The sequence below is a fragment of the Pagrus pagrus genome, assembly GCF_965226575.1.
Source record: "Pagrus pagrus genome assembly, chromosome: 22".
Lineage (NCBI taxonomy): Eukaryota > Metazoa > Chordata > Actinopteri > Spariformes > Sparidae > Pagrus > Pagrus pagrus.
This window is the reverse complement of record NC_140204.1, coordinates 22,601,677-22,628,528: the sequence shown is the minus strand read 5'-3', so window position 1 is coordinate 22,628,528 and position 26,852 is coordinate 22,601,677. Positions and strand designations below refer to the sequence as shown.

Sequence of the window (26,852 nt, the reverse complement as noted above, 5' to 3'; positions counted from 1 at the left end):
TGACAATATCATTCACTGGTGAAACAGTAGCACTAATAGCAGTAGTACTGGTAGAGTACAGTAAAATAAAGTAAAAATTAGAAATAAGCTCACATATAATAAAATAAAACAAAAAAGAGAATAAGAAAACAACACTGCAGTAATTGAAGACAATAAATAGTCCCTCTGGTGGCAGTAAGCAGAACTTTCCCAGGCTAATCTTAGAGGTCACATGGATTCTGTCCCTTAACCATTCTGTGCTTTATAAACCAACAATGTTGTTTTTTTATTACAGCTTTGTGAGCTGTGCTCCAAGAATAGTTTTATGTTTAAATGTCCCTAGAATCCCATAACTGGGTAGAGCATAAGATCAATCATTAATTCTTACTTTGTGTTTGATTCATGGGCCCCGGACGAGCTGTGAGATTTTCCCCCTTTTCTTCTCAACATTTTACAGGGACATCATCCTTCAGAGCACACCAACAGATGACCCCTCAGCCCTGAGCAACCTGTACATCCTGACCGGACATGAGAGCAGCTACTGAAAGAGACAATTGTCAACTTCTTCAAACTCTGAAGACAAGGTTAAAGATCTAAATCTATAACCTTGTAATGGAAATAATATCCTCCTTGAGTGAAGCTGTAGCAGACACCAGCACCAACCGATCACACCAACTCTCTGCTGTCAATGACAAATGTCCGTATTTGATTCAGTTGCCTGTCCAGACTCACACTGTAAGTTGTTGGGCAACATGTGTAGGAGGGAATTGAAAGTTTACTAAGTATGATTATAAGTCTTGGGTTTGCTAATTAAAGTATTTAAAAACAGTTAATCTTACAGGCCCAATTCACTGTGTCACTGCAGCACAGAGACAGTTTTGTTCCTGCTGATTGAGAGGCCACAGATCTCCTGCTGTCAGTATGGACCACAGACTTTAGAAATATGGACATAACATCTGTGACAGCATACATAGGTTTCTGAACATTTGGTCAAATGAGAGGACACCTGGCAGGAACTGAGGAGGGACATCAAGCTGCAAACACCACAGCTGACTCCTGTCAGCCAATCACATGAATAAACTTTAATATCCCCTTAAAGGGACAAAAATTCTCATGATTGCCATAAAGATGCACAATTGAGGAAGTGGTAGAATTTAGGACTTCTTCAAAGGATTTCAGGGGAGTCTGACACTTTTGGAGCCAGCATCTAGTGACCATTGGTGGAACTGCAGTGTAAAGGGTAACTCCACCAGTTTTCCAAATTAAAGCATGTTTACAGGTCTTGCGACAGTACTACTGCATATGTGAAAAAAATAGTATAGAGCCTTTTTGTGCTTACAGAAGAAGCTGTATGTAATCTGATGAATTACCTCCAGTGATGTCACTCAGTGGCAAGTTGCATTGTTGGTAATGTGGGCACCAGATTTTGAAAAGCAGTCCACTGGTCTAAAATTACACTCCTCCAACACTTTCGAGTTCTTTATGGGCAGTTTAAAAACAAATGATCAAAACAGATGCAGCAGAAAGGTGATATCACCTTTCTTACTCCATGAACTCTTCTCCTTCTTAAAAACCTGGTGCCTATATTACCTACAATACAACTTAGCCCCCAAGTGACATCACTGGAGGCAATTAATCAGATTACAACGGCTTCCTCTGGAGCCACAAAAGACTTTATACTACTTGTCATATAGTAGTACTCTCCAAGATGTATAAATACACTTTAATGTATTAAATTGGTGGAGTTACCCTTTAAGACAGATGGACAGGGGTTTTGTGTTTTTTGGGAACTTCTCCACACAGTAATGCTGCATTCTCATCATGTCAGAGTTACTACTGTGATCCTGTATGTTGTTGTATGCTAACTCAAAAACTGATGGTGTTTAAATTCTATTACAGTACAGTAGTAGATACTCATTTATATTAAAATATGGATAGAGATACTGTCATGTTTTGGGTTTTTATGAGAACAGATGGAAGAACCACTCTACTAGAACATACATTTGCCTGTCTGGTCAAAGCTAGTGTAGCAAGCAGACAGGGCTTCAGCTCTACATTTGGATTGTCAGCTTGAATATTACAAAAAGTCTGTGTCAAGGTAACTGTTCTAATGTATAGTACATGTAATTCTGAAAATCCCATTTCAAAGTATTTTGAAGATTGTGAATGTGCTAGCATAGCTGCATTTACATTATGTGCTCCCATGTTGAGACAGCTGAGAAATCCTGTGAAAGTTTGTGAATATGAAGGGTCCCTCCATTGCTGTCAGTTATCCATTGGTGCCAAACACAGCTTTAACCTGTGACTCTATATCCATCCTTCATCTCCGTCTTTATTCATTCAACTTACACGTAGATTAAATTTACTTTTGAGTACATGAGGTGGCATAGAAACTGAATACAATTAAACTGTACTTCTGCTTGTTCGACTAAAATGTAAATTCCACTACATTCGAGTTGTGTGTGTAATGATATTTATGGTATTTATGGAAAGGGAACTGTAAAAGTAACACTCACCTTTCCCTGAGAGATAGGCTACTTGAAAAGCATAATATGCATATAGCTAGACCTATATGTTTTTTAAAGATGATTTTGTTATTCTGTATAAATTTGATGTATATAACAATACAGTATGCTCATGATATTAAGGGGTTGTAATATGCGAAATAAAGATTTTAATTTTCTTTGAAGCTGAAGCTGATTTAGTGTTTTTTTTTATGCTAACAAAGATTCATATAAGCGAGGTTTGGTCAGAATAAAGCAGCCAGCAGTTTATGGAAGTGGTTGCATTAACATTGTAAATTAATACTCATAGTGATGTTCCTTAAACAAGTTACTGTACATGGGATATCAGACAAACCCAAATAATCTTTACTTTCAATTTCTTAACAGATGATGTAATATTTTCAGCATCCTGCTTTGACAAGTGCTTTAATTACACATTAGAATATCATGATTACAAGACCTTTTCCTTGTACGTTTTTAATGCAGGATAATATGTACCATATATTTGTTGTCAAGTCCACAAAAAATAAACAAGAAAAAGACATATAAGTGTACCTGAGGCCATAAACACAAAATGAAAAATCTGTCCTACTTTCAGAAAATACTTTGTTCTTTGCTTACATGACTGCAGCCTCATAGAGGCACAGAAGTGCAAAAGGAGCTGGACTGCATCTCTGTAACATGCCATGGATTATAAGATGCTTTCCTTCAGGGTCCAGTGTGAGCTCATGTCTAGAATGTACAGCTGCACCCATCATCTCTGTATGACAAGCATCAGTCTGATCCTAATGACTTAACTAGATGTTCTGTTTTTATCAGGAAAAAAAATGTGTTCGCCAAAAAGTGTTGTCAAATGCACTTTGGGTGAGTTTCACTTTAGGTTGACTTGTCATTGATTATAGGGATAGATTTTTCCAGAAGACGAACTGAAACATGGAACAATTATAACATTATTAGTTTCAATGTATTCTATGGTTTAATCTACAAATATTTGAAGATTCAAATCATTCAGCCTGGTAGTAATCAGGCTTTTGTTCCATCAATAGCCTGATTCAATAAAATAAATTGATTAAGAAATGATAGGAAAATGGCATCAGTGAAAAACATTTCAAGTTCATATTAAATGCCAAAAGTCAGTTTTTCAAAGATATAGGATAAGTAAGCTACTGTATATTATGCACGTGTGCTGTATGATTACAGTACTTGCTTCCACTCAGTTGGTGGCGGTAAGGAAGTCACTGGTAGCAGTGCTGGAGCGGGATAAGGAAGTAGAAGAGGCTATCGCGGTATCACGGTGCAACAGCGCCATTTCACTTTTCATTCATCGGTATCGAGGCCTACGTCGTTTGATAGGTGGGTTAGAGCTATTTTAAGGTTAAAACGTACGTGAGGTGCATTTTCGGATGTCGGCGGTACGTCATTGTCATTGTAGCATTGTCCAAGATGTTCTCGGAGAGGACATGGGCTGATAGAGCGGGCGAACGATGTTGACTAGCTAATGTGTTAGCTGCATTCGCCTCCATTAGCCAAACATTAAAACGCCATTACACGGACATATGGACAACATGGAAACATTAGGCTACACACTGTTCACTGATGTTTATAAATAATGAGCAAGCCGCTCAAACTGTAGCGTCAAGCTAGCTAGTATGCGAGTATGTTATGTCACATACACCGAATACACTGAGAACGTCAGTACTAGCAGGCTGGCTAGCCAGTTAGTACGGTATCTGATCTGAGGAAAGGCTTGTCTGTGACTTGTTTAACTTACCTAGCTCTCCACGTTAGCAAACGTCACAAAGTGGTCAATGTGAAAACCACCTTTCAGTGTTTCTAAACTGAAGCGTTACTTAATCTTTGAGAGAAAATTATGTTTAATTCGTATCTTTATGTTAACTTGAACCTGCAGAGCTAGTGTACAATTTAATGCATCGGTTTCAAGACAAATAGGTTGTTGTTAGCCTAAAGCTGCTGGTTGCGCCTCATGTTTGATTAGTTCACATCACTATTAACCTTACCATACAGGAGCTGTGGGTGAACGCATGTTTCACCCATGAACACAAGCGATTTCCTAGTTTATGATTTTCAACATTTAATGCTGCGTGATGTGTATATGCTAAGACAAGATTGTTTACATGGAAATGCAAATCAGTGCACCATACGGCACACACCTGAATGACAGCCTCATACACATACCTTAAACTTGTGCAGTCCCATAAAACAGGCTGGCAACAAATACTGCCTCCATGAACATCAATATATTCTGCTAAAACTGATTTAAAGAGACATTAATCAAACTTTACAACTCCAGTTCTTAGGCTAAAGGTGCACTATGTAGTTTTTGAGAATACATTTTAATCTGAAGAGAAAGGTCTTCATTGACTGACTTTTATGCCTAAATAAACTAAATATTCAAACTTTATGACTGAATAAACAAACTGACCTTAAAGAACAACACAATTTCATACTTTTTTATTTTGTTTATATGTAGCAGACCCTGCCACCTTTCTGTGTTCAGGGGCCTTATTTTACTCTGAGAACAGCTTGTTTATTCACTTATGGGGAAAATGTATATTTATGAGTTTGTATCATTGCATCAATAATATTCTGAGTGCATACAGCACTTAGATTTACCAGGACCTAGATGACTGCGAACCTTCATCGACATCATTAATATTGTCACATTGTCATTAAAATTCTGAGTTTAAATTTCTTCTCCAAAACTACAGTGTCCCTTTTAAACTTCTGCCTTTTTGCTTCTATGTTGATTCATTGACAGACAGTGAGGATGACCCTAACATCCCTTTCTAAGTAACCATTAGATATTGTTTGTGGTTTTACAGTAGTAAATGACATATATTTCTAAATCTTCTAGGATACACAGAACATCATCATGGTGAAAATTTTTATTGGCAACCTTGCCTGCAACGCCACACCTGAGGAGCTGCGTGAACTGTTCGAGAAGTATGGCAAAGTCTCCGAATGTGACATTGTCAAAAACTATGGTTTTGTACACATGAACAACATGTCCGAGGCTGAGGAGGCCATCCGAAACCTCCACCAGCACCAGCTGCATGGCTGGCGCATGAATGTGGAGATGAGCAAAGGGAGGCCCAAGTCCACCACCAAGCTCCATGTCAGCAATCTTGGCGAAGGGGTCACCAGTGAGGTTCTGCGGGCCAAGTTTGATGACTTTGGCTCAGTGGTGGAATGTGATATAGTGAAGGACTACGCCTTTGTTCACATGGAGCGAATGGAGGATGCCATGGAGGCCATCGATAAGCTGGACAACACAGCCTTCAAAGGTGAACTCTCTGGCAAGATAGAGCTAGTTGTCTTTGCTGTTGATAGATACGAATTTGGATTCAGTTCTGTCGCGGTAGAGCTCATGTCTCAATTAAAATCCACTAGCTGATATTCTTCCACAATAATGACCAGGTGGACTGAAAGTAATCACTTAAAAGTTTGGCAATGTCCGCTGCAAAATGAGTGGCAGTGTAACTGGTGAATTGGCACTGGCATAAAATCACCTGCACCTGGCGCAACAGGTCATTTCACTTCGCTCAGTGACTATTAATATTTAGCGTGTTTTATAATCGGCAAGAGCCTTTTCGTGTTACAACCCCACGGTCTCATGCGTGTCTTCTCTCTCCTTACAAGGCAAGCTGATGAGCGTACAGCTGTCCACCAGTCGGCTTCGCACTGCCCCGGGAATGGGAGATCATACCGGCTGCTATGTCTGCGGGAAACATGGTCACTGGTCGAAAGACTGTCCTGTCAGTCGGAACGGTAGCCACGGTGACGGCGCAAGAGGTCGCAGTGGCCGGGCCCCCCCACGCGGTCCCCCAAGTTATGGGAGGGGCAGCTACGGGATGGCCTCGCCTCCAGCAGCTGATTATATGGGTGGCTCTGAGTATAGTCAGGCTAGTTACGGAGGTGGGTTGCCACCTCCCCCTCGTAGGCTCAGCGGCTATGCCTCTGAGCTGGGGGATAGGTACGCCAGCAGAGCGGCTGGCTCCTACCCAGAGAGGTCACCAGCTTATGATCGTGACCGTCTCTATAGCAGTGTTGACTATTATGAGAAGTACAGAGCTCGCCCTTATGGCTCAAGCTATTTCGAGGATCGTCGCATGTCCTATCTTCCTCCTCCCCCACCCCCCCCTTCCTCCCTCTCAAAGCTCTCCTCCAGTATAGATCCATATGACCGTCGGCCACTGCCTCCACCTTCATCGGCCGACGCATACTATGCACGAGATCGCAGCCCGATCAGACGAGTACCAGTCTCCTCGGCCGGCTATGAGCGAACACGGTTGTCACCGGTGTCAGCCTCCAGGAGCTCCTATGCTGTTCCCCGACCGAAGGATCATTATGCGTCACGCTATGCGCCTTACTAAAGCCATCGTGCCAAGGTGAGCAACACAGTAAACAAAGTTTGACTGTTGATCTCTGAACAGAGGGACATTTTACTGTAACACGTTACTGGTCAGTGGGCACTGGGATCTCGAAACTGAATAATGGGGTATTGAGCCCTGTTTCTGAAAAGGGAATGCTTTGCTCTCTTTCTAGGTCTGTTTGTGAACTGCAGGACTTTCCTCTCGCCATCATTTCTTCAAGCTACATGATTCCATCAGTCTGCGTGATGTGTGGCAAAGCATATGAGATGTCAGGATTAAGATTAGAAATTGTGTTGGCATCTTCCAGGCACCTGAGATGCCAGTTGCCTGCAGATGAATCGTCCTTTCAGTCGCATTCATATAACCTCTTCTCAATAAGGATGATTGGTAAACTGCACCATTTGATAATGATAATTGCAAAAAATTATTTGCTCACTTGCTCTGCAGGTTTTCAGTTCCGTTTTTAGCCATTTCTTTTTTTGTTTGTTTTTGTACCTGTGTTTCTTCCTCACATGAAGCAAATTGTCAAAATTCAACAAATGTAAATTGTTTGGCTTCTGTTTGTCATTTAGAAGAAGTGTTCTTGTTTTATCAATATATGAACATTTATTTTCTTTTTTGAATGGATGAGGGGTAATTGTATCTGTTGCTTGTAGTGCAGAAGAATCTTATCTTTGCCCTAGTCACACAGCTGGCATGACACGTCAGTTTTATGGATATGGATAAAGAATGAATGGACAAAAATGATCATCATCCTTGGTGTCCAACAATAGGCTGTGGAGGTCTACGGGTATGTTTTCTCAAAGATAGAACCAGAAGATTTCACTGAGAAGTTGCTTCCTTTATGCTTGAAAAGTTGTGTAAAACACAAAGTTGTCCTGTGTTGGGTGGAAAAGAAAACCTGCAGACTTTTTGCCATCTGTAGCACATGAACAGATTCAATGACCCAGACTGAAAGAGAAATTAATCCATATCCATGCAACTGACCTGAGTGTTCAGTTAGGATACAGAATCACACTTTGAGTTGGAGTCTAAGGTAAAATGATTAATCTCAAACATTCCAGCCTCTCATTTTTTTCTAATTTGAATGTGTCAACAAAATATAAAATTGATACATTTTATAATACTTAATGAGGTGTCTGCTGATCCAAAGTCAAATTTCTTGAAATAAAAGTGTTGTTGAGTGACGCCAAAACAAGAATGTTGGCTGACATGCACTGTGCAACTAAATAACGTCTTGACTATGTTCTCTTCCCACTGGAATGTTGCAGACTTTGCCCACAACTGAAAACAGAAAATAACCCGTCGTGCAATTTTTAGTCTGGGATGAATGTTCATCGTCTCCATACAACGCAGCATAAGCAGATGCAAAAATGTGAGGCAGGACTCAGGACTTGAGCTGTATAAGTAATGAGGCACTTGTGTTTTGTTGCACGTGCCTTTGTTTTGCATATAGATGGGTTTGAAGTTTGTATTTTTCATACCAGCTGTAAAAGTACCAGCATACATTAAAAATCTAAAATGAATACGATTTTTAATAAAGCCAAAAATCTTTTGGTGACACTTGACATTTTTCAGTTATTTGTTTGTAACCCCAGATGATCATGTCTGACTTTGGTTGTAGATGCAATGGAACTATTGAATATATTTTAAAATCTTATGTTGCCTTTGAGCCTGATGGGGGCCAAAATGCACATACTTACTCACATTGATGCTAAAGTCATAAAATATTGCCATTTAATAGTTATTGCTTTATCGGTATAAACTGTGGAGAAATGACACAAATATAGTGTTTTATGGCATGTGTTGTCATATCTCCCTCCTCTACTGTCATGTCTATACAACATTCCTAGATGAGTTACCAACCTGGGCTTGGGACCCCTCCAAAAGATCACATGAGAATTATTGGACCAGGAAAGAAGAAAAATAGTTTGATAAACACATTTATATTCATTTAAAAGGTGAAGTTAGTTAGTTTAAAAGCAAGTTGACAATCCCAAACAACATCCCAAGCAAAAACGGTTGGAAACTGGAAACCACTGGTCTCTGGAACCCAAACTATATATATATGGCAGAACTGTCACGGGCAGCACTATGTACAGGTGTGTTGACAGAGAATATGATTGTTTTCCTTAAACAAGTGGCTGTTCAAAGACAGCTCATTTTGTCCTAACTGTACGGTTTAGGTATTGGAAAATATACTCTGAAGAGCAAGCTGACAAAATGTGATACTGTAAATAAACATGAGCATTATTATGGGACACCCCCGCCCCCAGCTCATGAACTGGATTTCCTCGATAGATTAAGACCACCAAAGGTTTCCAGATGAGTCCTGACCGTCGGTTGCATAATTCTGTGCCTGATATCACCATGGTGGCACAGCACTAGGCGCTGTATACTATCCCAAGGACGTGGGTCTGTCCCAGTAAATGCTAACCGAGTTAGCTGTGTGCCTTAGCCGTGGTGTTCGGCTGATCACGAGCTGCTAATGTAACGTCATTCGGTACAGCGGCGTCGTCATTTCAGACTACGAGGATTGAGACGCACAGTGCAGCTTTAAAAGGTAAGAATTAAAATATAACATCATGAATATAAACCAGAGCATATCTCGGTTGACAAAGTCAACCTATGCATTCCAGTTCGTCACAATTCACATGCCTATAACGATAACAAATAGGGTTGTAAATGTATGGACAGGCTAGGCTAATGTACAGACTAGCGTCAGCTCGAGGCGTGCAATGTGTTTGGTTCAGGTAGTCGCCAACAAGCGCGGAGAAGCATGTTATGTAACTTAATTACTGACTTAAGCCTAACATGATGATTTCTAGTTACTTGTTGACTGTTAAAGTCACAATTTTGATAAGTCAGCTAACGTTGGGTCAGCAGCTAATAAAAGTTAATGCTAGCTCATTTGTGTTAGCTTTGCAGCTAACGAAAGTGCTGCAAAGCCACGATGTGTTGCTCTCGAAAATGAGAGCGATTGGTGTCCGTAAATTAGTCTTTGATAAATGAATTGTTGATAAAGTAGCGTGTCTTCATACTAGCCAAGGATTAACAATGCAAGTCTGTATTCTGTTGATCAGACCATATTAGATGGAAATGCTCTTTATCAGTAACGTTACTGCGTTCTGTTCAAACAATCAGATTCCTCTTCAGCACAACACCGCCATCACCTACTCCACCAGTGATGTCATAATGAAAGTTTAACTGTTGATAAAGGAGTTTTGCATTAACATTTTTATACTATTATTAATATGCTGCTGGTCCATATTGTCAGTTTTTGTCTAAAATGTATCAGATTTTCTGCCAACAATTAGCTATATTGCTAATGCTCAGCCATATCATTTGTTACATTGTAATCTGGGCTACGCTGACGATTTGAAGATGTCACAACAGTATTTGGAGATTTGTGATGGCAATGTTTATTCAAGATTTGATTAAAGATGTTGTTTACACTCATAGGGAACAGCTGTGGGACCTTATTTGTCAATGTATATATGGTAAGATTTACTGATCCAAAATGATGGTAATGGTGACTGATTTAGGTTAAACTGGTCAACTGGTCAAGGTTTTAATTGTCAATAGAATTATGCAATCAATAATCTTGATTTCTTCTCCTTCCTTAGTGAGGCAGACACTCCACAATGGTGAAAATATTCATCGGAAATTTGTCCCCAGACACGACATCAGATGAACTTCGCTCCCTCTTCTCCCAATATGGCAAGATTGCAGAATGCACTATTGTCAAGAACTTTGGCTTTGTGCACATGGATGACAAAGCAGAGGCAGAGGAAGCCATCAGCAACCTCCACCATTATGAGCTAAATGGCCAACCCATGAACGTCGAATTGAGCCGTGGCAAGTCAAGAGGATCCACTAAACTGCATGTTGGCAACATTGCCTGTACCAACCAGGAGCTAAGGGCCAAGTTTGAAGAGTTCGGTTCTGTGTTGGAGTGTGACATAGTAAAAAACTATGCTTTTGTTCACATGGACCGAATGGAGGATGCAATGGAGGCCATTAATCAGTTAGACAACACAGCTTTTAAAGGTGAACTCTTGGGCTGGGCTTAAAGTGATAGTTGGGGTCTTTTGATGTGGGGTTATATGAGGTGCTTATCCCTAGTCTGTGTACGACCTGCAGTAGATGACCATCAGCTCTCCCCCTGTGTGGAGAAGCAGCGTGTAACACAGACAGGGAAGCAGAATATTGTACTCCTAAACAGCACTGACAGCAAGACATGTTTTTTTATGCCTTTCACAGATCAGCTGTCTGCGTCGGACTTTCAGCAGCTGTCTGAGTCCATGAAAAGCACCAAAAGCGTAAACTTAAAACAGATGTATATTTTTTCTTGTGCCTTCTTTTAAGTGGCTAAAATACGTCTTGCTGTCAGTGCAATGCTCTGCTTCCCTGTTAGTGCTACGCACTGCTTCTCCACACAGGGGGAGCGCTGACAGTCTTCTACTGCAGGTAATACACTGACTAGGTATAAGTAGCTCATACTGCCACACATCAAAAGACCTGATCTACTACTTTAAAGGGAGTTTAAAGATATAATATCAAGAATATTTCATTCCGTTCTTGTGAAATGATGGGTAAGTCATGGATGCAACACAGGTAAGTAAATAGAGAAAGGTGATGGGGTAATGGGAAGCTGAAAAAAGTAAAGCAGCCCTGAATATTTATTATCTTAAAGCTGGTATCCGTAATGTCATCTGTATGTTGGATTCTAGACAAACGGGCACCTACTGCAGTTAATGATTGACTTATCTGGACACACCTGTTCATGGTGTTAATGCAGGAAATACTGGAAGTAATTTAAAACAAACCTTATCAGTGTATTTTATAACTCAAACCAAACTGCATAGGCCCATTAAGAGCTGGAATATCACCAAAATGGATGCGCAAGGCTGTGTATGTACTTATTTGGTTCACACGTTTGTACGCGCTGTCATACATTTTGGGCTGCATGGTCCTCGTGAACATTCTGCGACACGGGCACATGATGAAATTTTTTCACACAAACCCCTCGTAACTACACCGAAAGTATTATATGAGCTGCCTTTTAATTGCAAGTGTAGCATTAAATGATTCCAATAGTTATTTTTACGTGCGACCTTCCATTACAACCCTGATATTTCTGCTGTAGTTTGAACTTCATTTGAGTTAACTTTTGCCATTGCAGGGGGGAAGACGTGTGAAAGTTACGGATTTCAGCTTTAATAACTATTTTTTAATGCCCAAATCATAAGTCATGTCTTACTGCTATATTGGAGTATAATGCAGCTTTTTATCAGACTGGTGGATTAGCAGACTTTTGTATGCTAGGCAGAAAATGTCAATTATATTATTTAGACAAAATGTAGTCATAAGTCCTTATTGAGTCTTTTCTTTTTAAGGCAAACTGATGAGCGTGAAGCTTTCGACTAGCCGCCTGCGTACTGCGCCGGGAATGGGAGACAGATCGGGTTGTTATCGTTGCGGGCAGGAAGGCCACTGGTCCAAAGAATGCCCTCTAGACCAAAATGGCTACCACAGAAACGGCTCAGAGCCAAAGTCTGATGGATATGATGCCCCGAGATTTGGCGGGCGTGGTCGCAGCAGGGGTTATCATCCGGACTTCAGTGGCGATCCTGATTATGGTGCCGGCTATGCTCCAGTACATGGTTTTTCCCGGGGTTCTGGTCACAGCAGCAGCATGGCAGGGTACAGAAGGGGCGCAGGCTACGAGGGGGCAATGAGATACGGGCCGCACCCAGGTTACGGCATAAGCGCTGTTGCTGAACATAGCATGGCTCGGATGTATGGCAGCGAGGCGGCATACAGGAGCAACGGCTCACTCTATGGCGCGGTACCAGCCTACCCGATGCGACGGTCGCCTTACGAGGAAAGAGATCCGTACGGGGTCGTGGACTACTACGAGAAGTACAGGGCCAATTCTTATGGAGGCAGTTATTTCGAAGAACGTCGCGCCGTCCCTATGCCTGGTCCATCAACATCCTCCTCCACAGCTTTAATGAGGGAGCGTCTGCCCCCCTCTAGCCTCGACCCATATGAGTGCCCCCTTCCTCCTCCACCAGCCCCGGTCTCCTCATACTATGCACGTGACCGGAGTCCGATTCGGAGAGTCCCTGCTGAGGCAGATGGATATGCATATGAGCGTTCGCGCCTTTCCCCGGTGCCCACCCACCCAAGAAGTTCTACTTACGACCATCCGCGGGATCCCGGCACTGAGCGGGCACGATACACATACTAATCCTTGTACACACAGTCGGGTGAGAGCTGACTGACTTTTAGTGGATAGGATAGCCTAAGTGCCATTGGAATCACTGAAAATTAAGCATTAACAGTATATCTTCTTGGTAATATTAGAAGCAAAAGTCAGTCCTTTGTGTATGAGAGGCGTGTAGGTAGTAAATATAAGGTTACGATAAAACCTGCTAATCATTATGGCCATCGAGTAGATTTCATTGTGATTGTTAAATGCATTGACATGCTGTGATCTCATTTCAGGTTATACGTCAAAATGCAGTACAACAAATGCTCATTTTACCCACTTTCATTGTCATGTACATGTTGTGGTATTGGTGCAGCTCTGAAATGGCTTAGCGTAAGTGTGGAAGTGCAGATACTGGGTTTATTTCCAACCTGGTTGTCTATTAAACAGAAGTTTTGCCCCACTGAAAGTAGCTATATGTTCCTACACTATTTAGACTCTGTTAATAGAAACGACTTAAATTAGTGCATGGTGCATGTTTTAAAGGTGAGTCACTGAGTTGCGTTGACAAAATATAATAGTTTCTTTTAAGCCACATCTAGTGTAGTATTATGTGCATTTTAGTGTTTTTGTGTTAGTGTAAGTTCACATTGTTACTACATATGTGAAGCAATGGCAAAACAAATTAACATACTGTATGCTTCACCTACATTGTTAAACCTGTACCAAATATGGATCTACACAGTGTAAACAATGGTTATACTTTTGTATTTGGTTTATATCAAAATTATTGTGAAATTAAGTTGAAGAACTTTTTATGAAGGTGCATTGTGACTTTTCTTCTAGGCACATTACTTACATTAAATTGATTTTCATTGCTGTGATAAATATGAGGCTTCACATCTTGAACGTACTGTATGTTGTACTTCTTTAATGAAAATGACCTCAATTGTCTCTGCTGTCTTTCTTCATTTCTAACTATTTGGTTATAATTAAAATCTGTGTAAAGTCAGAAGGCAGTGAGCTGTGTGTTTGTTATGTTCATCTGGTATACTGTAAAATAAAAGTTAAAGGTTAGCCACCTTGGTGAAAATAACACTGTGGAAGATTACTTAATTGGCTCATATGGGTATCACTAGCCATATTAGACTAAATAGCCATTTCAGCATTCACATTGGCCAATAAAGACATAGTTTACATTAAAGGTATTACCAGAGAGGTCCCGACCCACGATGGTCCCTTGGGCTGAAGCTGTTGGTTCTTTGCCACATGAAACAAGCTCCAGTTGTTCAATATTGATAATTCATAAGCATTATTGAATGTTATAATTTGTACTGGTCGCAAATAAAATGCCATGAAACTGAATCTACATAGGCGGAGTTCGTATTTGGGAATATTTTAAAAAACATATATATTCTGTGAGAGATAGGTGGAAATAATATACGAGCAAATCAGTTTGCAGGATGAGGATAAGGAAAAAACATTGTCCAATAGAACGCGGCCTATGGGGAGGGGCTTGGTCTGACCAATAGGAATACTTTATGCGTCCATGGAATCATCCTTTGTGGTTTTCTGCAAGGCGCCATTTTGACTGAAGTAATGTGAAAGGAGCTTGAGGGCAATACATTGTTCGATTTTTTTCTCGATTTAAAATTATTTATACCTGAATCGACTGACGTTTGACAAAGACTTAGACATTTGAGTACACCGAAAATGGCTACGGGAGCAAACGCAACTCCTTTAGGGAAGTTGCACCCCAGTATTGGCGCTAAACGAGGATTTGACGCCGGGCCTGGTGCGGGGAACGGATTGATGCCAACACCGGGGCCACCCGCATCCTTTCCTTCCCTACAAGGTTTCCAGCCCGCAATGCCAAACGCATCTTTTCCGTCACATCAGTTCAATCCAGCAGCAGGTTTCTCGCCCCAGGTACAGCAACCACCAGCTGCAGGGGGCGGACTGGCGAAACCCGGTAAGTTAACCGAATGCCCGCTAACACTTGACGCGGCATGGCTTAACGCTAGCCAGCTAATGTGGCTAAGTAAGATGGGTTAAAGGCCCCACATCGAGCCTTGACACGAAATGGAGACGGCCCAGCTAACAAATGTTGGTGAACAGCTAACGCTAAAGTTAGCTCACACAGGTTTGCACTGGCCGGGTAATAAAACATTATTCTCTTTTATAGTTAGAATTAGCATATATGTCACAACTAACTGAACGTTAATGTTAAACGCCAGAGTAATAGAAAAAATATTTGCAATGGTAGACATCAGTCAGTGCAACGTCAACGTTAGCTTGAGACACCGTGTTTGGTTGTGTTATTGACGGGCTATATGCCAAACTCGTTTTGCATGCAGTTAACGCCAAGTAAGTTGGGGGTTAAACTGACTGCATTGGCTATATGGGCACAGTTGCCTTTTCTGAATCATAGAAGTCTTCATGGCCATAATTTATCAGTCAATAGTCATTTAAATTAGCACTGTAGTTTTTTTTTTTTCTTTTTCTTTTCCCCTGCCTAAACAAACTAAATAAACTCTTTGTTTTCATGACTGAATAAACAAACTGACCTTAAAGGACAGCACATTTTCATACTGTTTTACTTTGTTTATATGTGGCGGACCCTGCCACCTTTTTAGCCTCAAACAGTGTTCTTGGACCTTATTTTCCTCTGAGAACAGCTTATTTATTCACTTATTGGGGGAAAAATATGTCTGAGTTTGAATTACTACCTTATTTAATATTGTAATCATTAAAATTCTTAGTTTGACTTTCTTCTCAAACTACATAGTGCCCCTTTAATCTTAGCAAATTTTAGATGAGTTAATTCAGAGGTGGGTTGAGCCAATAGAATTCCCTTGAATAAAATGATATTCCCATGAGGTTCAATTGTGTCAGGACTAGTAAGCAAAGTTTAAAGGTTCCTATATTCAATCGGGCTGGAGGCTACCCATGTGTTGTTACCTCTTCTCATTTGCTACTACCTCTACTGACAAGCAAGGTCATGTTGAGTGGCACTAGAATTAACCCCAGAAAACGGCTAACATGGCTAATATCACTGGTGTTTCTCGGCAGATTTCAGCTCCAAGAAACAAAGGAAGAAGAGTCGTTGGAGCAGTGAGACGCCTGATCAGAAGACCGTAATACCGGGTATGCCCACAGTCATTCCCCCTGGACTGACCCGGGATCAAGAAAGAGCCTATATAGGTAAATATAACAAGTATCTCTTGTTAAGGTTGCTATGCAAATTGCAGTTTGATAATGTCTCCTCAATTACATATGTTTGAGGTTCTAGTTTCCTTACATGGTGCATACCAGTATTAATGTTAATCTTGTGTCCTGTTTGCTGAAGTCCCAACAGTTAGAGTTCTCTAAAGGCACCCACATGATGTGTTACTAACTGAAAACTTTAAATCAGATTTACAAACCATTCAAAAGTGACGTTAAGGTGTTTCACAAAAAGGGAAATGTCTAGTTTTTGCTCCAACTGTTGAGACAAAGCAATCATTTCTGACGAGCAATGATTATAACGTGATGATGTAAAGTGTTAATTAAGGTTATTTCTCTTTAGTGGAAGTATAGTGGTTCTGCTGTGGCAAGTGTTTCTGTGCTGTTATGGTTTGCATACCACTGGGCAGCCATTAGCAAGAGAAGTTTGAGCTAGATTATTAATCACCACTGCTTGCTGCTATCTGTCCTGAGCTGCAGGTCACTGCTCACTGTCTTGCTTGATCCCCTACACATCATTGGTATTGTTCCTGTGCATGGAGGCGTTCCTCATAATGTCCTAATATGCTAAAATGTTCTTCTGTTTATATTAAGTGTGAGTAATGCTGCTTCAATGGCAAGTCAATTCAACATATTTAAATTACTCAAATCACTAATTAAGTGGGCATTGCAAATTGGGAAACACTTGTTATTTTGCTCTGAGTTTGGCCTGTTTTAAAAAAAGAATGATCATATGAAGCAAATCGTTTATAACCACAGATGCCTTCCAGCAGCAGTGCAGCACCAACATACTGCCTTCACAGGCCCTCAACAGGGTATTTTGAAGCAGATAAGTCCTTTTGTCAATAACTGACATCGTTATTGATGTTGTTCACTCATTGGTAATGGTTGTTGTTCTTTGGTATGTAAACATTCATTTGTGCCCACCTTCCGTTGTCACACTTATCGTTTCCTCTGCTCATTCAGTAGATCCCCCTAAAACAATCCAAGGGAAGCGTTTTAAGATGAAATTGCTGTGAACCACAATTCACAGGGCCTGTATTCATCTCTATAATCCAGAGTAATTGTTTCAGTGACCAGTGAATCTCTCTGTTGGGAGGGTATTTCATTACAACTCTCATAATGTGCATGGGTTGACTGATTTCTTTTTTCATTGCCTTCTGAATGTAATAATTGTCTATGTCACTGCAGCCCCTCAGTGTTAGATCTGTGGAGTGCAAAGAGTGACTGTGATCACATTTTTGTTATTGGAACTTGCAAAACAAATAGACCAATCAGTGATCTTTAGACCTGACATGTCCTTAAAATGCCAAAGCTGTTAAACACAAAATGCTGCATTATGGGGAGCCTTGTCTTAATGGATGAAACCAATGGCTCTGGTTTGAAATATTAATGGTATGGCTGGCATTTTTAGGAATTATGGTCTAGACATTTACTGATGTGTTGCCATGTTTAATCATTGTCTGAGAAAAGGCTAGTCCTGTTTATGCTAATGTTAATGAGCCATAGAATATTTTTCATTTTAGGTAATGTGTTCCTCTGATGTCCTCAGATATGATTAAGCGGTTTCATGCTTTAGAGTTTTACCAGATGTTGATTTGATCTCCCTTTATTTTTTATTTAACAGACTCACCATTTGTCTTTACTTCAGTAATGTTTGAGACGGTGCTCTAATGTACAGAGCGTTGTCTCTCTGATGTTGTTGTGGTAACCACATTTCTCTCCATCCTTGTTTTTCTTTCCTAACCTGAATTCTTCCAGTCCAACTGCAGATTGAAGACCTGACTCGTAAACTGCGTACAGGAGACCTGGGAATCCCTGTTAACCCTGAGGACAGGTCGGAAAAAGATTTAAACCCATGAACAGTAACATTTTCTCTACCTTCTTGACTTTTTGGAAGACAAATGTTGATTTTCAGTATATGTGTGGTTGTTAGCAAAAAACCTCAGACTGTATAGTAGTATTAGCTGGCAGATGTAGCATTTAGCTAGCCATCTCCTAAGTGAAGGGCAGTTTTTAGAATGTTTGAGTTTTTAATGTTGTCTTAACCTAGTGTCAGAGGAGACCCAACATTTAGAAAGTGCTCATACTGCTCATCACCAGTAAGCATACATGAATGTGCATTTACTGCTATTGGTAGCCTACAAAGTTTTTTTTATTGTAATTTTAGAATTGGTAAGTGTACATTTTTTCATGTAGGTCTTTTAATCATTTTGTGAAGTAAAGTTAGGTGCAGTTATCTCCATGGTTAAGACAAAATTTGGACATAATCACACTATAAACTGTAAGGTGGAACATTTATCAAATTTAGATTAAAAACCAAAACATAAAAAAAAAGTCTATCTCAAGTAATACAGCTTTTAGAGAAAAAAAAGATTTGTGCATATATTTTTACCCAAGACAAGAAAGTGCCTGCAATTACATCAAAATAAAAAAAACTCCTATTACATTGTTTGTTTTTGCAAAGTGCAAATATATCCACAAAGTTGAATGTGGCAGTTTGGCCACACACACAAAAAAACTCTTTCTGGCTTCTTTCACCCCTTTATAGAAATACTGCCTGGAAGTGATTGGCCAAAGTGCAAACCAATATTAACTGAAATATTTTGAAAAACATTCATACAATTAAATGTGTCCACAGCAGTTTGGAGTTTCTTTTTCTACAAGTCGAACAATGGACTGTCTGGACTGGTCTGTAGGATCTCTGTCTTATTATGGTGTAATCACAACAATGTTTCAATCTTGGGTAAAATAACAAAATAATAGTGTCCAAGGTGGAAGGGAGCGCTGGTATGTATATGTGGGCCACCCATTGTATATAGGTCAGTGTAAGTTTAGTTTAGATGTATTCCAGCCAAGATAACTTGGCATGTGACTGCCAGAACAAGGATAAGTGTCTTTAATATTTGCACCTTTTTTTATTGAATTACTTCTCCTTTGACTCAACAGTTAAGTGGAGTCGTTGCTTGAGATTTAGCCTATTATTTATGCATCATGGTTTCACCCACTGATTGTTTTGTGTGTCTGATGTAGAGTGTTGTGTGAATACGTGAATTCATATATGATTCATAATGTATACAGATCTTTCTCTGAAACAGGTTTGGGTCAATACACCTTACTCTATGTAAAGATTTATTTTATTTTTTTTACGATTGGTTGTTAAATAGTAAATTCTAAAGCTTTAACAGCTTTATAGTTCACATGTTCAGAAATAGTTCAGATGATTTGGCTCTTTTTGGAAAAGTTAATTGGTGACCAAAGATTCACACAAGTCCCATCAATTGATGTTGCCTTTCCTGATTATTTTTTTTTTACTTACTAGATATTGGATAAAGTTTTTGCCAGCGACGACTATGCTTATGGCATGTGTAGCCTACATGATAACATATCAGTGATTAATAGGATTTGTCCTGGACTTAACAAATAATTTGTCATCTCTGGTTTTCCCGTGATGTGGCTTTAAACATTTCCACCCAGGGGGCAGGGGGTGTGTTCCAGTTTTCCCTCTGGACTCTTGAGGTCTGGAAGAAAACTTCCAGAATTGTATTTGTTCTGGAAAAGCAGTGGCCAGCTTATAACATAGTTTCCATAGGGATCTGTTCCTGCAGGAAGTGGCTTGCTCTCAAGAGTGTGTGAAGTTGACCTTTACTAGCTAGAGTCCCTGTCCTCTGTACACTGTATAGAGTTTTTCTTCATAATCAGACATTTCCACAGCAACTAAAAAATTTATTGCAGAGCTGCAGCGCTTATAAATCACTCCCCAATCTAATGTGACAGAACCAACTGGGGGTGTTTCAGGTTGTCACCGTTGGAAGATTGAAGCATAAAAGGAAAAACCTATTTTTTTTCTCACTCTTCACATCACATGGACACAAATGTGGCTCTCTGATGGGAGAGCATAGGAAAAGGTGGATATCTAATCTTAATTCCTTTTCTCTAACCCAAATTACCCCACATCAACCTAACCCTTTTTCAAGCACAGAGCCTCCTTAACGCAGCAACACAGGTTTTCAGCATCCAAGGGGAGGTACGGACCTCTTCCGCCACGTCAACACCAAGCAACTCTCAAAGCCAGCGTTTCTGCTTAGGATTGCGAATTTTGCTTTGGTTTCTTTTTCTTACCTCCAACTTTCCTTTCTTGTAGGCCAACAATCCTGTATGCAGGTTTAATTATGGCCATGTATTTGGTTTTTTTTTGTCCTTGTGGTTAATGCCCCTCCAGTGTATTGGGTTAATTACCACTTTACACCTTTTGGTTGCCCCCTTTCTACCCCGAATTGTATAATAGAATGGACTCCAGCCTTGGAAATGTCAGTGCAGAGTTGCAACACAATTTTGTTTTCTTTTTGAGTTTGCTCTTGCACTGGCCATAAGTAACAGTCTGAGAATACTCTCAGTAGATCCAAATTTCCAAAACCATTTTTAAAGTTATCATTGTGTCTATAAGACATGTCAGTACCCATTGATTCAAAATTCCTACTGAGGATTTGACATTGTAAACTATCAGTTAGCTGTAGGGAGCCTGTGTGATTGTTAATAGTAGAGCTCCACTTCTAGAAAGGTATTGATGATGTCTTTCTTGTCTTTTGTCTGCCGTTTCCAGGTCTCCCTCTCCGGAGCCCATCTACAACAGCGAGGGCAAGAGGTTAAACACCCGCGAGTATCGCACACGAAAGAAGATTGAGGAAGAGCGTCATTCCCTCATCACTGAGATGGTTGGACTAAACCCAGACTTCAAGCCTCCTGCAGACTATAAGTATGATTTATTCATTTGTTTTCTCTTCTATCAAGAAGTGTTGGGTTTGTATTGCAAGAAAGATCATGCGTGTGTGCTCCTTATAAGGATAGGGCTGATATGTTGATATATGTAAAGTTAGTTATTTTTAACCAGCAATTATGTGACAATAGATCTCAGGTAATGCTGCAGATCAATGAATAAGTAATGTAACAAGTAGTGTTACAAATTACTTTCTTAAGAACTAAAACTTTTTCTTTAAAGAGTCTCGTGTAATACATAACTACAATACATTACTTATTTTGAGCGACCCCAACATTGCTTTTATACCGGACTGACGAAGCTTGTTACCTACCCAACTCTGCATTTTACTATTTCACCAGTATGGAGCAAGACAACCAATACATACAGAAGAGTGGAGAACGCTTGTGTGACAGATGTCTAGGTCCTCTTTAGGACTTGTGTTAAAAGGCCACTCAGGGGGAACTGTGGTCGGCGACTTGCAACCAAAGTGGGAATGCAAGCGACACTTAAAAAAATTTAAACATTTCTGATTGTGTGAGCCTGCACTGGGGAAAGTCTAATTGGATGCTGACATAGAGCTCTGTATGGTATAATAAAGTAATACATTTATAGTTTTTTTAGAGAATTAGAAAACTGTTGATTGGTCCTAGTAAATAATAATCTTGTATGGTTCTTTCTTGTAGACCTCCAGCCACCAGAGTCAACGACAAAGTAATGATCCCCCAAGATGAATACCCTGAAATCAACTTTGTTGGTCTGCTCATTGGGCCACGGTAAATTTGCTGTCTTTTTCTGCCATGTTGTAATGTTTTACTTACTTTTAACAAGTTAAAAGTGATTTGGGGTTCTAACTATTTTCCTCTTTGGTTTTTACCAGTGGTAATACACTGAAGAACATTGAGAAGGAGTGTTGCGCCAAGATCATGATCCGGGGAAAAGGTTCTGTGAAGGAGGGGAAGGTAGGCCGAAAGGATGGCCAGATGCTGCCAGGGGAGGATGAGCCTCTGCATGCCCTAGTCACTGCCAACACCATGGAGAACGTCAAGAAAGCTGTGGAGCAGGTTAGATCAGGTTTATTGTTCTGATCCATCCCACTCCTGTTAGATGCTCCAGCTTTGCTCAGCTCTTTACATTTGAATGACCCGAGTTATTGTTTTATTGTTATATTTAATACGTATCCATTCGGGGCTATACATTGTACAGTATTATAGGTGAGTGATTTGTGTCCACAGATCCGGAACATTCTGAAGCAAGGCATTGAGACACCTGAGGATCAGAATGACCTACGAAAGATGCAGCTGAGGGAGCTGGCCAGACTCAACGGCACACTGAGGGAAGACGACAACAGGTCAGTGTGACAGTGGTGTAGCTTTATGCACAGTTCAATGGTGGAGGTCACTAGTGATGACTGTATCATGGAACATGGGATATTTTAGACAAAGTCAATTTAAGCGGAATTGGAGCACTGAAGAGAGAATGTGCCCGTTTGTCTCTGTAGGATCCTTCGTCCTTGGCAGAACGCTGAACCACGCAGCATCACCAACACCACCCTCTGTACCAAGTGTGGTGGAGCAGGCCACATCTCCTCTGACTGCAAATACACCAGGTGATGATCAGTTGATTTGTTCACAGAAGTCTTAATTTGACAGTGTTATAAATCTTTCGGTAACACTGTTGGTTGTTTTGCTTGGTGTAGCACATTCGCAGCCCATAGAGCAACAGGTGGCGAGCCTCCTCAGTCAGCCCAGGACAAGGCGCGTATGGACAAGGAGTATCTGTCTCTCATGGCTGAGCTTGGGGAGGCTCCAGTCCCCACCTCTGGTGGAGGACACTCCAGCTCCCAGGGAGGAGGACCTCGGGCCTCAGGACCCAGCAATAACCAGCCACCACCAGTAAGTTGGTAACACTCATGATTCAAACTCCTTTTGGTGTAGAGGACTCTTTTAAACTACTCTTTCTGTGCAGCAGAACCGGCCTCCTTGGATGAGCTCCGGTCCCACTGAGAACAGGAACTTCCATGGCATGCATGGAGGACCTGGTGGCCATGGTGGACCCCACAACTTCCCTCCCCCCATGCCTAACATGGGGGGCCCACCTATGCCCCCCAACCCCAATGGCCTGCCTCCTCCCTGGATGCAACCCCCTCCTCCACCCATGGGCCAGGGTCCAGGACCTCATGGACACCCCATGGGTAAGAGATGACATGACAATTGTTTTCAGGAGTTTCTAATGGTCTAAAGCCCTGATCTGATGGGATTAATGTCATATCAATCAGTGTGCCTATCACTAATTGTTTTTGATGAAATTTTAACTATCAGAAAGAAGAGAGCGTATGTGAGACAAAGATACTACTGTGACATCAAAAATGGTTATCCTTCTGAGACATATCTCAGTTGAATCTGAACAGGCAGACATGAAACACACAGACCGATAAAAGATGGCTCAATAGAGAATTCTGCCATCATATTGATTTCCAAACAGACATACACGTTGGTGTTGGCATGGTTAAATCCATCAGATTAGCAAAAGCATTTGACTTCCTCAGTTTTCAACCAAAGGTCTAATTTCACACTGAACTAAAAGAACTAAATAAAGAAAAAGTAGGACAAGTGGCTATTCACTTTGAAATACACGGCCGGCGCTCTGGACGAGATTTTAAATGACGGTAGGTAATTGCTGCTTATTACCATGGTGGGGGAAGAAAAAATACCCAAATACTTGGTCTGAATGGGATTAAAATCACTGAATAATGCAGGTGATGTTAGTCAAAATCACTCCACCTCCCCTAAAGAAATAAATCCAGTCCGAATGGGGCTTTAGAGAGCAGACGGATAATGGAAAAAGATGGAATAGGTTTTTACTTCAACAGGCGATGTTACAGACACATCTTCTCTCAAGCCCTAGAAAAGTTTTGAAATTCTGAAGAGGACCAACCTTGTCCACTGTACCTTTACTTGCAGTCTTGTCAGTTTTGTTTTATAAATGATAACTAAATTCAAATCTGCAGTTAGACCAACTTGTCCCTGTGTCAAGGACCAAGGACAATGAACTGAACTCAACTGTAGAAGAAAATGCCTGACTCTTGGTTTCCTTGTAGGTCTGCTGCCACCTCCAATGGGCATGATGCCGCCTCCACCTCCTCCCCCCAGCAACCAGCCACCTCCTCCCCCTTCTGGACCTCTGCCACCATGGCAACAGCAAGCTCCACCTCCCCCTCCAACCAGCAGCATGGCAACCAGTACACCACTGCCATGGCAACAGAGTAAGACTACACAAAAACTGTATACGAAACCATTCCTTCCTTCATTAACTGTGTTTCAGAAAATAAAGACCAGTTTGGACTTTACTAGCTTCTGCATTGGGATGGGTGGGATTATTAGTCCATTACATGGGCTGTGATATATTCTTCCTCAACATTGTGACAACCCTACAAAATGGCTGGAAGAGTTCACTTGTCACTATGTAGTACAGACATGTTAGTACTGAATGAGGTGTTGCCCACAGTATTGGGCACCGACAATTTGAGTGATCCAAATACATACTACAATATACATACAATACTTTGTCATGACAATGCACCTTGAATTTTGACCCTCTTGCTCATATATCCGCTGCAGCCCATAATTTTGGGGTACAAAGAACGTAGTACTTGCTGTTAAATATTTTTGCTCTCTGTTTAGTTTATATTCAGGCAACACACCGTGACGCATCTTATACTGTGCAGAGGATTCTTGCATACTGCAAAATGCAACTGGATGTACTAGAACATCCTGGTATTTTTTGCATACTGCATTTCACCTACTTCGTATTAAGACACACTAAATCCTTTTCTGGAATATTAAATAGCATGCTAGTATGGGTAATTGAACGCAGGGATGGTTTGTTAACAACACTTGTAAGACAAAGTAAGACGAGCTTTTCACACTAAAAACCTGATTGACCTCCAATCTAATCACTGTTTTGTCAGGCGACATGACTGTATCTGCTAGCTGATAACCCATGGAGCCACATATCGCGTCAGTGCTTTATCAGTAGAGTGATGATTGGGTGTGTATGCTGTAGTTGAGGGGATGGTGTGAATGTTTAAATTACAGTTTAGAATTAACCTTCAGCTCCTCCTCCCTTGCAGATACCACCACCACGTCCAGCCCTGGCACCGGCACCCTGCCCCCATGGCAGCAGCCCCAGCAGCCTGCAGCCTCCGGGGCTCAGCCCCCCCCACCCATGGGCACCCCGTCCATGGTGCCGCCTCCTCCCGGCGTCCAGCCCCCGTTGCCCCCAGGTGCCCCTCCTCCCCCTCCACCACCGCCTCCAGGCTCAACTGGCATGATGTATGCCCCGCCACCGCCCCCGCCACCCATGGACCCTTCCAACTTTGTCACCATGATGGGGATGGGCGTACCGGGCATGCCCCCCTTCGGCATGCCTCCTGCCCCCCCACCTCCTCCACCTCAGAATTAACCCTGCCGCAGGAGAATTGTCCTCCCACAAAAGTCTCCACCCTGCAGCACATTGTGGATGTGTGCTCACAGAAAAAAATATAACCAGTGCTTTATTTTTTATTGATCCTTTATATTGTGAAGACATCTCTGAAATGATGAAAGGCTGTCAGTTCGATTTGTAAAGTTGCGTAACTTAATGAGTTATTTTTCCTGTTTTTAAAGTTTGTGTTAACACAGAGCTCCTTGTGTGCATACCAATGCTGTTGCTCTTGGGCACATGTTCTGCATTGCTACCGTAGTTTGTCCCGTCACTTCTTGTATACCAAATAAAGAGCTCAAATAGCCCGCCAGACGTTTAATTTCTGCTCAACAGTCTCATTGCTTCAAGTGTTCAATTCAAACCTTAACACTTAACTACTATTGGATTTAAAATATTGAAGTTAACTTGCATGATCCATTGTAACAACTCACTCACAAACTGATACTGCTGTCATGTTCCCGATGTTGGTTTAGAGTTGAATAAGATGAATATTTTTGTAATGATGACATGTGAAGTGTTTCTTAGTTCTGTCAGAAACCCTTTTTGTAGTACTGTCTCAGATTGTTTTCCAGAAATTCCCAGGGTTTTAATTGTTTGTTTCTTTTGTTACCTGCCTGCAACTCAGTTGTGACATTGAGCTTGAAAATGGGATTTGATGCTGCAACCTGCTAGCTTCTGATGCCCTGCACTACTTGACTGCTCAGAATCTGATGTATCCTTGTTTCTCTGCATCTCTCTGCTCTTACGCTGTGTGCAGTGTTTGTGTTGCTTTTGCAAGGACAAAATTATCAGTTTGTCCCTTGAGTTATTAGAGAAGACGAGTGTTAATTTTACTGTTTCTGGAATCAGTCTGTTGTGTTATGGCGCTAGCCTGAATGAATAGCTGAAGAAATCTTGCTTGGTTTAGCATTAAACAGATCCATTTCACCTTTTTGCTCTTGAGTACAGACTGCTTTCTCCTTTCATGGATGTGAGCCTCTTTGTGTCAGAATGCTTGCCAAGATTTTTTTTTCTTTCCAGGCAAGGCTGTGTTGTCTGCCTCATTCACATGCGTTATATAACCTTGTTTTGTCCTGGATGTCCGCTGCCTCTCAAGAAGCCTGCACTTAGAGACACATTGTTTTTAAAGAAATATGATTTAAAAGTGTATATTCTGGGGTTAAAAGGGATTTTTGCTCCAGCCCCCTGCTGCTGATGTAAACGGCACATTTTTAAAAGTCATTATTGAAGTGTGTAGGTTTTAAGTTGAAATTCCTGAAGAGGGCGGTCATGATGACTTTCTTTGTTTGGCA

General features: G+C 41.0%; 2 protein-coding genes across 9 annotated transcripts in view; both read left to right on the top strand.

Moving 5' to 3' along the window:
* map4k2 (mitogen-activated protein kinase kinase kinase kinase 2) overlaps positions 1–2,674 on the top strand; it is a 42,368-nt gene extending 39,694 nt beyond the window's left edge. For all 5 annotated transcript variants that reach the window (XM_084345071.1, XM_084345069.1, XM_084345070.1 and 2 more), the window contains one exon: positions 437–2,674. In XM_084345071.1, coding sequence (XP_084201197.1) covers positions 437–524 — 88 coding nt within the window. In that variant the 3' untranslated portion in view covers positions 525–2,674. The remainder of the gene's footprint in view (positions 1–436) is intronic.
* Positions 2,675–3,747: 1,073 nt separating this feature from the next.
* sf1 (splicing factor 1) lies at positions 3,748–26,494 on the top strand. 4 transcript variants are annotated; one of them, XM_084343532.1, is made up of 13 exons: positions 9,205–9,440; positions 10,504–10,927; positions 16,167–16,298; positions 18,081–18,156; positions 20,923–21,075; positions 21,762–21,851; positions 21,956–22,139; positions 22,311–22,426; positions 22,577–22,684; positions 22,775–22,970; positions 23,047–23,269; positions 24,176–24,340; positions 25,208–26,494. In XM_084343532.1, the coding sequence occupies exons 2-13, from the start codon at positions 10,522–10,524 to the stop codon at positions 25,537–25,539; spliced, it is 2,181 nt and encodes a 726-aa protein (XP_084199658.1). In that variant the 5' UTR covers positions 9,205–9,440; positions 10,504–10,521; the 3' UTR covers positions 25,540–26,494. The 4 variants fall into 4 exon arrangements, with proteins under 4 accessions (XP_084199657.1, XP_084199658.1, XP_084199656.1 ...); XM_084343530.1 differs by lacking the exons at positions 9,205–9,440; positions 10,504–10,927 and adding an exon at positions 14,673–15,066; XM_084343529.1 differs by lacking the exons at positions 9,205–9,440; positions 10,504–10,927 and adding an exon at positions 14,673–15,066 and having other exon boundaries at positions 23,044–23,269.
* The last annotated feature ends 358 nt before the right edge of the window (positions 26,495–26,852 follow it).

Bases quoted from the DNA above. Each gene is read 5' to 3' on its own strand.
- sf1 (XM_084343532.1), top strand. From the start codon at position 10,522: ATGGTGAAAATATTCATCGGAAATTTGTCCCCAGACACGACATCAGAT. The intron at 16,299-18,080 runs GTAAATATAACA...GAATTCTTCCAG, and splicing joins TCAAGAAAGAGCCTATATAG to TCCAACTGCAGATTGAAGAC. The intron at 18,157-20,922 runs GTCGGAAAAAGA...TGCCGTTTCCAG, and splicing joins CCTGTTAACCCTGAGGACAG to GTCTCCCTCTCCGGAGCCCA.